The sequence below is a fragment of the Aptenodytes patagonicus genome, chromosome 1 (assembly GCF_965638725.1).
Source record: "Aptenodytes patagonicus chromosome 1, bAptPat1.pri.cur, whole genome shotgun sequence".
In the NCBI taxonomy this organism is placed as follows: domain Eukaryota; kingdom Metazoa; phylum Chordata; class Aves; order Sphenisciformes; family Spheniscidae; genus Aptenodytes; species Aptenodytes patagonicus.
This window is the reverse complement of record NC_134949.1, coordinates 180,033,581-180,048,757: the sequence shown is the minus strand read 5'-3', so window position 1 is coordinate 180,048,757 and position 15,177 is coordinate 180,033,581. Positions and strand designations below refer to the sequence as shown.

Genomic DNA, 15,177 nt, shown 5'->3' with positions numbered 1-15,177 from the left:
GATGGGACACAGCTCTTGAGCCTCGACGGATCCTGGGATCGCGGAACCTCAGCCGGCACCGAGGGATTCTCGGAGAGGACTTCTCCCGATCCCCGGACCGAAGAGCCCCTGAGCGAAGACTACTGCTTTGTGAGTAATAAGGCATTCTTTCAGAAATTTGGTTACCTGCCCGTCAGACGCAGCGAAAGCTCCGCAGGGTTGGGTTTAGGACCTGGGTAGGGGCTAGTCCCCGTTTGGCAGGGGCTAGTCCCCGTTTGGTAGGGGTTAAATGTCCCCGTTTGGTAGCGGTTAAATGTCCCCGTTTGGTTTGGAAGGGGTTAAAGTCCCCGTTTGATTTAAAAGGGATTAGAGTTCCCGCTCAAGGTAAATGTTAAGAGCAACCACGGTAACAAATATTGTAAGAACTTGTCTATTATTGCAAGTATTTTGTCTGTTTGTTATAGTTCATCTGTTTGTTATAGTGATTGGTTATTTGTGTTGTTGTATGAAAGACTTGTCTGTGTGTGTGATTCCCTGTGTATAAAATGGGTGCCGGATCATCCACGGGTGAGGGAATTTTAAAGAAATCACCTTTGGGTTGTATTTTAATACATTGGAAACAAATTGCAGGATCCCCTGGTGGGGTCACAAGAAGGGATGATCTAATTAAGTATTGTAATCAATGGTGGCCACTATATAAACTAGAAGATGGAGAAAAGTGGCCAAGGAATGGTACTTTGAATTATAATACCCTGTTACAACTAATGCTGTTTCTGAGGAGAGAAGGAAAATGGGATGAGATATTGTATGCTGATATGTTCTTTACATTGAGGCAGCATCCTGAGTGGCAAAAGAAGTGTGGAATTAATTTGGCCCCAACTGATCCTTTGGTATTGGCATTGGAAAAGGATGAACGAGAGAGAGAAAAAGGGAAAGTGTTAAAAAGGTGTTGTTCGGCATGTAGTATTGGACAGAGATGTTTGAAGTTGACTCAGAAAGAGCAGGAAGAGGATTTAGAGATGTTAGTGGCTCCGGGATTGAGGCAGAGATCCCAAAATCATGGATTTGAGCCCTTCAGGGTGAAGGGCGAATCGGACGATGAGTCTGAGAGAGGCGCTACAGGGGCCACGCCGGTGGCAAGGAGAACTCGTAACCGACAGGGAACCATGTTGCAAGCTCCTTTAAGGCAAGCAGTAGGGAATGAGGGTCTGGTTGTAGTAAAAGTGCCTTTTTCGATCACAGATTTAAACAACTGGAAAATAGCTGCCGGCAATTATAGAGGTGATTCTGATCGAGTGGCCAGTGCCTTTGAAATGACGATAAAAACTCAGGATCCAGATTGGAAAGATATTGAAGTTATCATGCAAGTATTGTTTGATAGTACAGAAAGGGAAATGATTCGTAAAACAGCTAGAACTCAGGTAGAAGCTCAAATAGCTGCGGGAACACTGCAGGGACAACTGGAGCATCATTTCCCTTCAGCTGATCCTGCATGGGATCCAAATGATAATGGAGAAAAATTATTACTGACTCAATATCAAAAATGGGTCCTATTTGGGATAAGGAATGCTATACCTAAAGCAATAAACTGGTCAAAATTATATGAAATTAAACAAGACAAGAAGGAGTCACCCACAGACTTCTTAAACAAGTTAAAAGAAGCAGCCCGAAAATATACAACACTAGATCCTGAATCAGAAGAGGGAAAGAGTCAATTGGCAACTTTATTTATTGGACAATCTGCAGACGACATTCGCAGGAAATTACAGAAACTACAAGGGGCAGATGCTAGAGATTTGGGAAAGCTTTTAGATCGGGCTTGGTTAATATATAGAAACAGAGACCAGCAAAAAGAAAAAGGGAATGCTAGGCTAATCGCAGCATTGGAAGGAGTTCGTGGTTCACAAGGAGGCCAAAGAAGAGACGGATTTGGGGGGGGTCGACATCGGGAAGGTCGCAGTAGGGGATACTCTAGACCCCCATTAGGAAAAACTCAATGTGCTTATTGTAGAAAGGAGGGACATTGGAAACAAGAATGTCCGTTGTTACGAAAAAAATGGAAAGTCTGAAACCTCTATATTAAACATAGAAATGGAAGACTGAAGGAAACCGGAGGAATCTTCCCCAGCAGAGCCTCTGGTTAAAATTAAGCTGGGGGAAGATGAAACTGAAATAGAATGTTTAATTGATACAGGAGCTACTTATTCGGTTTTGAATACGAAGAAACATGAGTTAGGATATGATACTGTAAGAATTATTGGTGCGACAGGAAAGCCGGAGACACGGCCCTTCTTTAAACCTCTAAAATTTAAAATTGGAAAACAATGGGTAACGCATCAGTTTTTGTATCTACAAGGTGCACCAAAACCTTTAATAGGCCGAGATCTACTAGAAAAACTAGAAGCTGAAATAAAGTTTAAGAATGGAGAAGTAGAAGTGTCAATACCTGAATCTAAATTTGTCCAAGCTTCAATATTATTATTGCAGGAAATTGAGCAAGTGAAAAGGAAAATCCCGACTGAAGTTGAAGATGCAGTGATCCCTATTGTCTGGGCAGGAGAAATACCTGGAAAATCAAAGAGGGCTGAACCCATAAGAATAGACCTTATACCAGGATCAACACCGGTAAGATTGAAACAGTATCCCTTAAAATTAGAAGCTAAACTTGGTTTGGTACCTATTATACAAAAGTTTTTGAAATATGGGTTATTAAGAGAATGTGAATCTAAGTATAATACTCCGATTTTACCTGTTAAGAAGGCCGATGGAAAATCTTACAGATTAGTCCAGGATTTGAGAGCAGTAAACCAAATTGTCCAAGATATATATCCAGTAGTGGCAAATCCGTATACACTATTAACCGCACTCACTGAGGATCAGGGGTGGTTTACAGTTTTAGATTTAAAAGATGCCTTTTTCTGTGTCCCACTTGATTCCGGAAGCCAGGAATTGTTTGCCTTTGAATGGGAGAATCCTGAGACTGGAAGGAAAACCCAGTACACTTGGACTGTATTACCGCAAGGATTCAAAAATAGTCCGACAATCTTTGGAAATCAACTAGCAAAAGAATTAGAATTATGGAGACAAGAAAATAGAAATGGAGTAATGCTACAGTATGTCGACGATATACTAATAGCTGGGAACTCCCGAGAGGAATGCTTGGAATTGACAGTCAGTTTATTAAATTTCCTCGGACTTAGTGGTTACCGAGTGTCAAAAGGAAAGGCCCAAATTGCACAGGAAACTGTAATATATTTGGGCTTTGAAATTCTGAGGGGACAGAGACAATTAAGTAATGAAAGGAAAGAAGCTATTTGTCAGCTTCCAGAACCTCGAAATGTTCATGAGTTGACAACCTTTTTAGGAATGGTGGGATGGTGTCGTTTATGGATTGCTAACTATGGACTGATGGTAAAACCCTTGTATGAATTATTGAAGTCATCAAAAGGTTCCCTGCAATGGTCAAATGAAGATCGAAATGCATATATTCAACTCAAAAGAGCTCTGATGAAGGCCCCAGCTTTGGGACTGCCTAATTTAGAAAAGCCATTTGAATTATTTACTCATGAAAGACAAGCAATAGCCCTTGGAGTTTTAACCCAGCGGTTGGGGGAATATAAAAGGGCTGTGGCCTACTTTTCTAAACAACTTGATCCGGTGAGCCAAGGATGGCCAAGTTGCCTAAGAGCAGTAGCTGCAACAGTGTTATTAATACAGGAGGCTCGAAAACTTACTATGGGACAAAAGATAACTGTTTATGTTCCACACATGGTGACCACAGTATTGGACCAGAAGGGTGGACATTGGTTGTCTCCTAGTAGAATGCTAAAATATCATGTAGTACTAATAGAACTAGATGATGTGACCTTAAAGACTACTACTGTGATTAATCCTGCCATGTTTCTCTCAACTCGACAAGAAGAAGGCAAACCGGAACATGACTGTCTGCAGACCATTGAGGAAGTCTATTCAAGCAGACCCGATTTAAAGGATGTTCCCTTGCAGAATCCAGATTGGGAGCTATACACGGACGGCAGCAGCTTTATGAAAGAAGGAAAGCGGGTATCAGGATATGCAATCACCACCGTCGAAATGGTGGTGGAAGCACAAGCGCTGCCCACCAAGACGTCAGCTCAGAAGGCCGAACTGATAGCTCTCACCCGAGCTCTACAGTTAAGTGCAAATAAGTGTGTGAATATTTGGACAGATTCTAAATATGCTTTTGGAGTAGTACATGCACATGGAGCAATTTGGAAGGAAAGAGGATTGTTATCCTCACAAGGTACGGAGATAAAGCATAAAAAAGAGATCTTGAGCCTACTGGAGAGCATAAAGGCTCCGGCTGCTGTAGCTGTTATGCATTGTAAAGCTCATCAGTCGGGACAAACCGCTCAGGAGCGAGGAAATAAGCTGGCTGATTTGGCCGCAAAGCGGGCTGCAGAAAAAGGCATAGAAGAAAATGTATTAGCAATAGTGCCAGGAAAAAGAATCTCCCTTCAAGAAAACCCTATTTACGATAAACAAGATAAAAGATTAATCGAAACTTTACAAGCAGAAAGGTGAGAAGACGGATGGGCAGTTACACCTACAGGTTTAGTAGTAATACCGCATTCCCTTATGAATAGTTTAGTAAAGGAAGAGCATAACACTGTGCACTGGGGGACTGAAAATTTGTTAAAACATTTACAGAAGTCGGTTATTAGCAGAAATATGGTGGAAATTATTAAATCAGTCACACAAAGATGTGAGTTATGTTGTAAAAACAACCCAAGAACACAAATAAAATTCAATTGGGAAAAACTATGGAGGGACAGGCACCTGGGGAGTATTGGCAAATAGATTTTACTGAATTGCCAAGAAAAGGAGGGCTAAAGTATTTGTTGGTCCTTGTGGATACATATACAGGATGGCCTGAGGCCTTTCCATGTCGCACCAATAAAGCAAAAGAAGTAGTAAAAATATTATTAAAAGAAATAATCCCAAGATTTGGAGTACCTTTAGGGATGTCATCAGATAGGGGTCCACATTTTGTAGCCAAAGTAGTTACTGAAATAAGCAGACTGTTAGATATTAGTTGGGATTTACATACCCCTTATAGGCCTCAATCTAGTGGTAAAGTAGAAAGAATGAATTGTACCCTGAAGACTCAATTAAGTAAGATATGTCAGGAAACCTCGATAAACTGGACACAGGCTTTGCCTTTAGCTTTGCTAAGAATTAGAGTCCAGCCACGAGGTAGGCAACACTTCAGCCCATACGAATTGATGTATGGACGACCGTACCAAATGCCTGGACTGCCAGGAGAGATGCGAATACAAGGGGAGAATGATGCAAGAAATTACTTGATTGCTCTTGGGAAAGTTTTATGAAAACTAAATAAATATGTAGTCTTGAATAAATCTCTAGGTCTTGATTCCCCAGCGCATCCATTCCAGCCCGGAGATTGGGTATACATTAAATCCTGGACTTCTGAACCACTACAAGAAAAATGGAAAGGACCATTTCAAATCTTGTTAACTACACATACAGCAGTTAAACTAGAAGGAAAAGGACCGTGGATTCACTACTCTCAAATTAAGAAAGCTCCTGTAGAATGGAAAGTGGAATCAAGATTACCTCTTCGACTAGTAGTTAAGAGAATATCTGGGAGTAATAGAACTTAATTAAAATTATGAGAACAGAGATCAACAGATGCTCACACCCTGCAGGATGACAAACAGGAATACTGTGTTTATACTACTAGTCCAAACCCTGGCAGCACCACTCCTCTTGACCTGTGGTCAAAGAACCCCAGAATGGCCATGGTCTCAAGCTCGTATTAAGTACACTGGGAGTATGGGAATACACTCTAATAAGGGAAATTTAAATCTTTCCACCGTGGTCATGCACAGAACTGAAGTGTACCTAGAAAACGAATGGGGCCGGGATTGAGATGAAGCTGGTAATACAATTCCCCGACTTCGAGGAATGGCAGGAAAAGAAATCAAAATAGGATGTCGAATGATCAATGGGTCTGCTCATGAGAAGGCGTCTCAGATTTCTGTGTACAACATTACATCAAACCCAGTAACAAAAGATACAAAACTTTGCGCCTCTAAACAATCGGATTGTTGGTACAACTTTACCTTAGTACAACCTGTTATTGTAGTCTGCCTTTGGGCTCACCGCAACCTGGGATTATCATTTAAATTTAAAATCGACATTACTAAACTTGATATGACAACATCTGCCTCGACTGCAAAAGATAAGAAAACTCTGTCTCCACAAATTTCTGAAATTGGACCATATGTGATCAAAAATACAGGCCAACAATGGGTGTTATTCAACCCATCGTGGTCTCTTAAAAGGGTAGAACTATTAATGCAAGTCAATATCTCTGCAATCAAACCAGCCTGTTTGCCATTCCTAAGTATGACCTATGCAGGGTGGTTAGCCTGGCTACATGGACGAACACGTACCTCCCCAAGGCGAACAAGGAGAGATGTGACTGGCATCATAGGAACGGGACTGGGAGTCTTAAATAGTATAGATGCTGAAGTACTCGTAAATAAACTAAGTGTGGCAACAAGCGATTTAAGCAAATTAGAACACCCACTGTGGTCTTCTCTATTAACATTGGGAACTAACCAATGGCTTTTATCCGACTTATTGCCTCAGTGGGAAAGAATTAATGAAAAAGACCATCAGTTGATTGCGAATGCACTTGGTACAGCCCAAAATAATGTTTCTGTAGCCCTTAGTTGTGTCCAGGCTCAATTGTGGATGCAATCTATGGTAGCAGCAGTTATAAGAGAAGGGGAAGAGGGCACCTTACCCACCGAAATTCGAAAGGTAATTTGGGATAATGCAACTAAATTTGAGAAAGAATTCCAATCCTGGTGGTACTTAGTTAATTTCACTTTTGATCCCATCAACAATAAGGCCACAGCTTTTGTCTTAACAATTCACAATGCTTCAGTATACACCATATACCCAATCATTGCATTAGGATTAAATCACAATGGAACTATACTCTATCCATCAGAACATAGAGTATGGGCCCAACAGAATGGAAACAAATGGCAAACTGTTGATGTTAACGCATGCGTCGTACGGGAACAGCAAGGATTTATTTGTGAGAGTAACACCATTAAAGCCCAAGACATTTGTCTTGACACTGAACAAAGTGTTTGTCACTTTGAAATACATCCTGATGAGACACCTAACACTATACTCATATATATTGGAAAAGGATGTGTTTGTATGAGAACCCCTTGTGACTGTATATTTGTGGATAGCGTTACTGTAGATACAAGCAATCACTCAAATATTTGTGTCTGTAACTTTACTAACATTATAGGATGCGACTTTAATTATTCAGTTCCTGTTACATCTTATCAATTACTGCAATCTAATTATACACTGAGTGAAGATTTATTACCTACCCCCATCGGAATGGATCTCACATTGGTGAAGAAACTACTGCAACACAATGACCTGTGTCAATTACTAGAACGGGCCCGAGACAATGGACGCAAAACTCTAATCACTGTTCACCATGATACAGAAGAGATACACCATGTCTTGGAAAGAGTAAAGAAGGATGGAGAACACCACTGGTGGGAAACTCTTCTTGGATGGTCACCGACTGCAACGGGAGTGTTTAACCTTATGCTTCATCCAATTATAGTCTTACTAACTCTAACTGTAGTATGCCTGTTACTTGTAGTTATATTGTATACAAAGGTTTGGTACATGATGAAACGAATAACCCAACTTGACATATACTAACCCTGTCTACTATAGCTTTGTCAACTCTCTTAATGAGATGAGGATTGTAGCTTGCTAGCTATGAATCCTCAAAAGAAAAGGAGGGATTGATACCGAGTACAAAGGAATATTGAAGAGACATCTGGTTCTCTTCACTGGACATAATGTAGCCAAGCTTGACATATTCTCTGAATAGATAAGCCAAACATTCAGTAGGGGTTTACTCTGTGCAGTAGGGGTATACTCTCTGAATAGATAAGCTAAACATTCAGTAGGACAGAAGACCTTGAAACTTTGTAGATAAGAAAGTGATGCTGAAGACAGCTAGTTGGTGAAGGTAAAAGTGTGCAAACCGAGCCAAAGAACGAACTGTGCATGCGCAAGAACTGAGTTCAACTAGCGGTCATGGTGAGGAAGACTATCGACGACCACCAGAGGACCCTGAAAGACCACCAATGGACATAAGAGCGCATGTGTAAAGACTTTTACATATGTTAATGAACTAACATTAATATGTTAATCATGCCTCGGAAAACTAATGAATATGTATATTTTGACTGTACTTAACTCCTATAGTTAAGCAGCTCGGCGCGCACATTAGGTGGAGTGATCCCCTGTGCGTCCGGCGCCGCAATAAAGAATGCCTGCTTTCTAAAACTCCAAATTGAGTCTTAGAGAGTTTTTCATCTGCCGACTTACGGTAACAAAACAGGGTAACAGTTCTTCAGTGATCTCTCAGATGTCACCATCTCTGAGTTCTTTGAGAAGCACTTTATATAAAAAAATTCTTCAGCAGCATTTTCTTGCATACTTAAGGGCTCTTAAAGAAACTTTTTTTTTTCCTTTCAGTTCTAAGTCTAGTTCCTTGATACTATTAGTGGAGAAGAAATGACTTGCATAGAAACAGGAATGTTTTTCAGTGAGAAATGTTAATTTTGAATTTCTATGAGAGAATAATCTCTTTTTCTCCAAAACATCATGAGACATTTACTGCAGCCCCGTAATTACAGTTCTCTGTGTATTTCTAAATCAACATCCAGCCTTCAGCTTTTCAGGAAACGCAACAAAAATCTGGAGATAAGGGGTGGGTTATCACCTCACCTTGGGCAAATTAATGAGCATCTCAGAAATGCTTGTAATACCATGTAATAGCAAGTACGTGACTGTGTAACTTGTTCAGTTATATGGAATGGCTACACAAACCCTGGTAGATAATGAATGAGGTGTGTTTATGGCTGAAGCCAATACTGTCAAGAAGACTGAAGTAACTCTTTTGCTGTCCCCACCTGGAAATGTTTAGTGTTTTCCATTCTCGCTGTTTAGAAATTCTCCTTTCAGCTCCATGTTCCAGTTCATAGCTGGTTCTCTAAAGGTGGGAAGATAACGGCCCCCAATTACACTTTCTAGTAATGACAAGTTATATTTGCAAGTATATAACTTGCAAGCTGCTGGAGATGTGGGAGAGGAAGGTAGACCCTGACTGCAAGGGGTTGACCCAGACCTGTGCCCGGTACCTGGGGGGAAGGATCTATTGTTTATCAACGAATGAGGAGCAAGCAGCTGCTGCTTCTCCTAGTCACCTCCCTTACTGTTTTCAGGCAGCATTATGCTGATGATGTGGTGTAACTGGTCCACATCATGCGAAGTCAGTAGAAATATCTTTTCACTGAGATTAATGCTCTGATGAGCACCAGCATTCTGGTGTCTGCAGAAAAAGAATGGAACATCTTGTGGCAAAAAAAAATCTTTTCTGGGTCTGTGTAGAAGTCTCAGGAGACGTAACAGGGCTGCAATTTCATTATTTTGAGGTAACGTTATTTTAAAACCTCTACTGCATTATCTGAGTTTAGGTGTATTGACTTACTGGCGGAGACGTACTGCAGTGCCTTGCAGTTTTATTTTGCTGCCTGATCCTTGGAGTAAACAAAGTTTGCTTCAGTGCCTGTGCTCTTATTTGCTTTGTTGTAGTTGCTCGTGTATGTTTTAGGCATGCTTAAGTGTAGGAGAAGAGGGCAAGTGCAGAAGGAGCTCTCTGCATCACACTAGATGGGGCATAGCAGCCAAAATCAGCAAGAAAGGCAACTGCAGCTCCATACGTAGAGCCAAATCAGGCCCTGGAGATGGTGCAGAGCACTGCCAACAGTGTCTGTGGTGTCCGTTGGCAAAGCATGAGAACTGGGGAGTTTACCAGAATTGAATGAAAGAAAACCTACGGGCAGCTGGTGCTGTGGACACCCTCTCCTGGCACCTTGTGAGCCCCCCATGGCTGGCTCTGGCTTAGCTGGTAGGCAAGGCCATGCTGTTTGTAGAGCTGTTGGACTCTGAGGCAGCTGGCGCTGAGCGAGGTGGCAGCAGGTTAAGAAAGGTCCAAGTAGCAAAGGTCCAAAGGCAACATTCAGAGGTCCGGGCTGGTCTGTGAAAGAGCTATGTTGTTGCCAGCTGTGGCAGGGCACCTTGAAGCTTTAGTTAGTAACTTGAAAATCTTTAACAGGTATGTCTTCATTAGGTGGTTTCTCTGCCTTACTTATAACTTAACTAACAGCAAATGAGTTTTTGAGAGAGGAGTATTTTAAATGATAAAGGTGAAGTTATTTTTATTTGTGTACACTTTTAATAGTACCAGAAGAAGTCCAGGGACCTGTACTGAGCCCTGGTATGCAGAAACGAGACTATCGAGGAAACTGCCTTGTAATTTTTTATTTTTCCAAAAGAGGAGAAGCTTTCTGAAGTTTCAGTCTTTCTGGTTAGAGAGCCACTCACTTACGGCAGAGATCTGAAGCAGCCCCTCACTGTGATCATGTGAAGATGAGGAACAGCCCACAGATGCCCTTCCATAAAAGCCAAGCGAACGATAGCCGGTAACAGCCTAGCTTCTAATGGGAGATCTCACCACATCAGGCTGAGGTCATACAGGTACACCTCTTCCTATGTCAGCTGACAGACTACCTGCCCGATGAAGCCTGCAGCAGCATTGCAACCGTGAGGTCTTGGTTGTAAATGCTACAGCTTTGAGCACTGAAAGTCTCATCTGTGCTGATTTTCTGTCTGTATTCAAGTAGCTCTGGAGCAGTCACGCAGAAGCCGTGCTCCACTCTGGTAAGCCTGGCTTGCATCTGGCTAGGAAAAAAATGCAGAGGGGAAAATAATAGCAGCAGTTGGAAGAGAGTTAAGTAACAATAAAATAGACCAGATCCAGCTATGATGAAAGTACATGAGGCTTGGAGGGCACGGATAGCCCACTCCAATTTAATAGAAATACAAGCTGTGAAAAAATATTGGGAGATTAGTGTGATGAGTCAGTGGCTGAAGGACCTGTTTTAGGCTGCCTGTTCAATCTTATTCCTCATCGGACTGTGCTGAAAAAGACAGGAAAACAGAACTTGTTCTTTAACAATACCAAATGAAGTTATTGTTTTTCAGCAATGGATATCATCATTAGGGAAACTTCCCTTTTTTATCCTCTTAATACATCTACGCAGGAAGATTGTCTAGGGGGAGGGAAGTGCTTACACTGTTAGAATACAATGTTAGGGACTGATGAAAGAAGTATATATTATCTATTACAAACAAGGCCTTATAGAACAGGAGCTGAAACTCACCTGTTTTTCAAACAGTAGCCTCAGGTAAAATGGTCCTTAAAACAGAGGGCCTCAACTTAAGGCCTCATGGCCACAGAAAAATAAAAAGATAAAACTAAGGACGAGTGACAGCAGGGTAGAGTGTTGCCTGTAACAGGCCTGGTTACTTGATATTGTTGCTCATGCTTCAGTAAAAGCTGGGGATAATTGCTTTAAAAGGTTCCTTAAAACTCACTGTCTAAACATTTCTTCTGTCTCTAGAGTCTACAGTGATTCTTCCCAGATGAATCGCTCAGATGGTTTCTTCATTTGTAAAAACTGTTGTATTACTCTGCTATGTTTTGTAGGATAACATAGCGAAAATTGCCATTTGCTGGAGCATCTCTGGTACAGTAGTATCATGGCCTGGCTTTGGCTAGGAGTTCCATACAAATGGGCTGAATGTGCTGAGCTGTACAAACGGCAGCGCAGACAAGAACTGAACGTTTTCATGGCATGGACCGTGGATTACCAGCTGACAGGAGAACAATACTGCTGGGAAGGGGTAGCGCCATCTCATTGATAGGTTGACCTGACAGCATCCTGGTAGAGGAGCTTTTTGTTTACAAGAATTTTCTCTGTGGTCAGTAGGTCTCCCTGCAAATCACTTCAGCTGTCTCTGCCAGTGGGTGAGGAGTTAATGTGATCAGCAAGCTAGCAGTGGTAAAGTTAAAATCCCAAACAGGTTTATTGCCAAGAGGGGACTGGCGTTTGTATTAGGATTGGCCTTGGTACCAAGGCACTGAAGGAGGGTACCTTATGTAGCATGTCAAATGGCTCCTGCATGGACACCCTAATGCTGGTTTTCAAATATGGGTCCGGGACCTTGTTTCTAACTAACTCTTGTATCCCAGCACTGGGAGCAAAACCCAGATGTTACTCATCAATTCCTTGAATGTACGAGTGTGCTGGAAGAACAGATCCAATGTCCCGCCAGTAGGCACCTATTCATGGGAATATGTCAAATGTCAAATTCAGTCAGCAATAAGGCACTTGGGCCTTGCCAGAATGTAGGATTCGGCTGGTGGGAGGTATGTAGTTGTGCCCAGCCTCCATCAGGAGGGAAATAAAGATTTATGGACCCAGGCCATAAATCACCTGGTCCATCCCCGAGCAGGGAGCTCCTCCCATACCAAGGAGTGGTGCTCACTCATGCAAATAGCTACAGCACTAGAAGCCAAGCTATAAGCAGGTAGCTGTGTGGGGGATTCATGCAAAAAGGGAGCAGTTTGGCTAAAGGGCACAGCCCCAATTGACCCTCAGCGGTGTGGTGTGCTTTTCTGTGGCCTCAGGTGGAGCAGTAATGGGCCGCAAGTAAAGCTAGGGGTTCAGGGGCTACCTGCACCACTGCCATCCCTGCCAGATGGGGCTCCTGCAGGCTGGTTTGCTCCTCTGCCACGTGTAATTGAGGAAGTCCGCGGGCACAGCCCTGTGTTGGTGACTTTACTGATGTCAGAAGAAACTGGAGCTGTAAATAACTGACCCTTGGATGCTACATTTGTCATTCCACTATTGTCTACCTTGTAGAGCCTTGTTTATTGTCCAGTTTGACTTATAGATAGGTGATGTGCTCTAGGTAGAAGAAATAGTGCAAGTAGTAACCAATGGAAATGGTGCTTTGTGTGTATCAGCTGTTACACCAGTATCCGGGGAGGATGGTGCAAATGGTTATCCCAGTGGGCTGCAGAAAGGAGTGGGAGTGTAGAAGCAATGCCATGAAGGTGATAGCAAACGGCACTGTTTGTGCTCTTCAGCGGCTAACCCAAAGCAATGCCTCAAGTACTGTTTAAAGGTTTCAGTGGCCAAACTCCCCATTAGGTACAAAATGGGAAGAAACTGTTACATCCAAAGTGACTGAATTTTGACTAGCAGCAGACAGCCTGCACGAAACCTTGTGGCAAGAGCACAGAGCACCATCTCAGGTGCCTCCTCAATCCCAACGGACTGCGGGGGTGGCCATTACCTGAGAAAACTCACTGGCTAGCTGGCGGGGGACATCTTTGGGCGATTATCAATGACTCGTGATGCCCCGTTGTACCCGATTGCTGTGCTATTGATTGTAATCAGTTTGTTGTTCTGTATTTGGTTGCATCTATGTAGGTATACCTGGTGAAGAGCCCGCTACCTGGAACGCTTGGTAGCGCAAGTTCATCACTACTAGACCCCAGCAGTGAGAGCAGGGGGTGTGACAGCGCAGCCCTTCCAGTATGCCTCGGGCTGAGGGACACGGGGCATCTGTGGTACAACTACTGCACTCTGTCACTTGCAATGTCTGGCATGGGTTAAGGAGGGGGCTGTGGCAAAAACCTACAAAGCTTGAGTTCTATCCCGAATGACTGCGTGGTCCTGAAGCTCCCTAGCTAGCCTCTGTTTAGGTGAAACAATGAACTAACTTAGTACGGTGTGATTAACGAAAACTGTTTCGTAAGGACCAAGATTATCAGGCCCTGATGGTGACTGGTTAATTGTCTGTGCCCTATTAACTTTTACTGTTCATTTTGTGCTTAGTGGGTGGATACACCTGTGAAAGTTTAAGCTATTTGTAAACTAATGATGTATGATCTGAGTGGGAGTACTGTGGCCTCGCCTTGGCCAGGAGCTGAGTTCGGTATGAATTAGCTGAGTGTGGTGACCTGTGGCAAACAGGGCAGTGCAAGCAAGAACTGAGTATTTCCAGTTGCGTGGGCTGTGGATCAACAGCTGACAGAAAAGCATGTGAGACTTCTGGAAAGGCATACAGCAATCTCACTGTGGACTGATCTGATTAGCGGCCTGTGCTGGCATCTGGCTATAATCAGCAGTAGAGATTGGTGCGGGGGGAGATGTGGTAACGTGAATGCCTAACACAGCGTAGGAGCGGAGTGTCCGAGGTGCAACCATTATGTGTGAGAGCTGAGCTCTAGTCAAGAGCCTGATGCTCACGCTTGGCCGTGCCATCTCCCTGGAGTAGTAATCGGGGATGGGCAGTCGTGTGCGAGAGAAACATTTCCCTGACACTGCCTATCCCTCGCTCAGTCCACTTAATAAGCTGAACGTAGCAGTGTCATGTCCTTTCCCCCCTGTAATCTCCATGTCCTAAATTAATATTGATGTTAATCTAAAATGAAAGGCTGGAAAATTCAAAAATAGAATTAATTTGTAACTATGGTGCTACACTCAGAAATTTTCTAAAAAGGATAGTGGGTCAGACACCTCAGATTGCTCTCTATAACTCATTTTTCCAGAATTTAAGACCCACAGGGACTTATGTCAAGAACCTACACATAAAGATATAAACCAGTTCAAATTATGTGTGTTAATCTTCCACTGTAGTGAATTTGTCTTTCTTCAGTATCCTTTTTGGGTAAAAGTTTTCTTTCTGTATTTTCTTTTAATGATTCCTCATCAAGTCAGTTTACAATTAGAAAGATGACTTTTCTAAATGAAATGCCCTCTGAATTAAGTTTCTATTACAGATGTCTAATCCATGACCTGGGAACATGGAAGTGCTGAAATCCCTGGTGTAAATGCAGCTGTACCTTTTATGTACTGGTTGACACCTGCATTATGAACACTTAAAATAAGGTTCCTCTTTGTGTACTTACACAAGAAAAAAAAAAAATTCTCCCTTTTTGTAACCTCTTATATTGTCTTTAAAATGGTACAGCATACACTGTCCACTGGATCTGGCAGCTCCAGGTTCTGCTGTGTGTCTCCTTGGCTGTGGGTGGTCAGCCGGGAAGAGCTGCAGTGCCCAGCCCGGCTCGGGCGCTGTTCCTCCTGCTGCCCCTCCACACCGCAGCTCTGCTCCTGCACACTGAGGTGCAGGAAGAGGCTCCTAAAATGCAGAAAC

At 42.7% G+C, this 15,177-nt stretch overlaps 1 protein-coding gene across 1 annotated transcript; it reads left to right on the top strand.

The window, feature by feature from the left end:
• Window positions 1-5,946: 5,946 nt before the first annotated feature.
• LOC143160464 (uncharacterized) lies at window positions 5,947-7,824 on the top strand. Its single transcript, XM_076338226.1, has one exon. The coding sequence runs from the start codon at window positions 5,947-5,949 to the stop codon at window positions 7,747-7,749; it is 1,803 nt and encodes a 600-aa protein (XP_076194341.1). The 3' UTR covers window positions 7,750-7,824.
• Window positions 7,825-15,177: the final 7,353 nt, after the last annotated feature.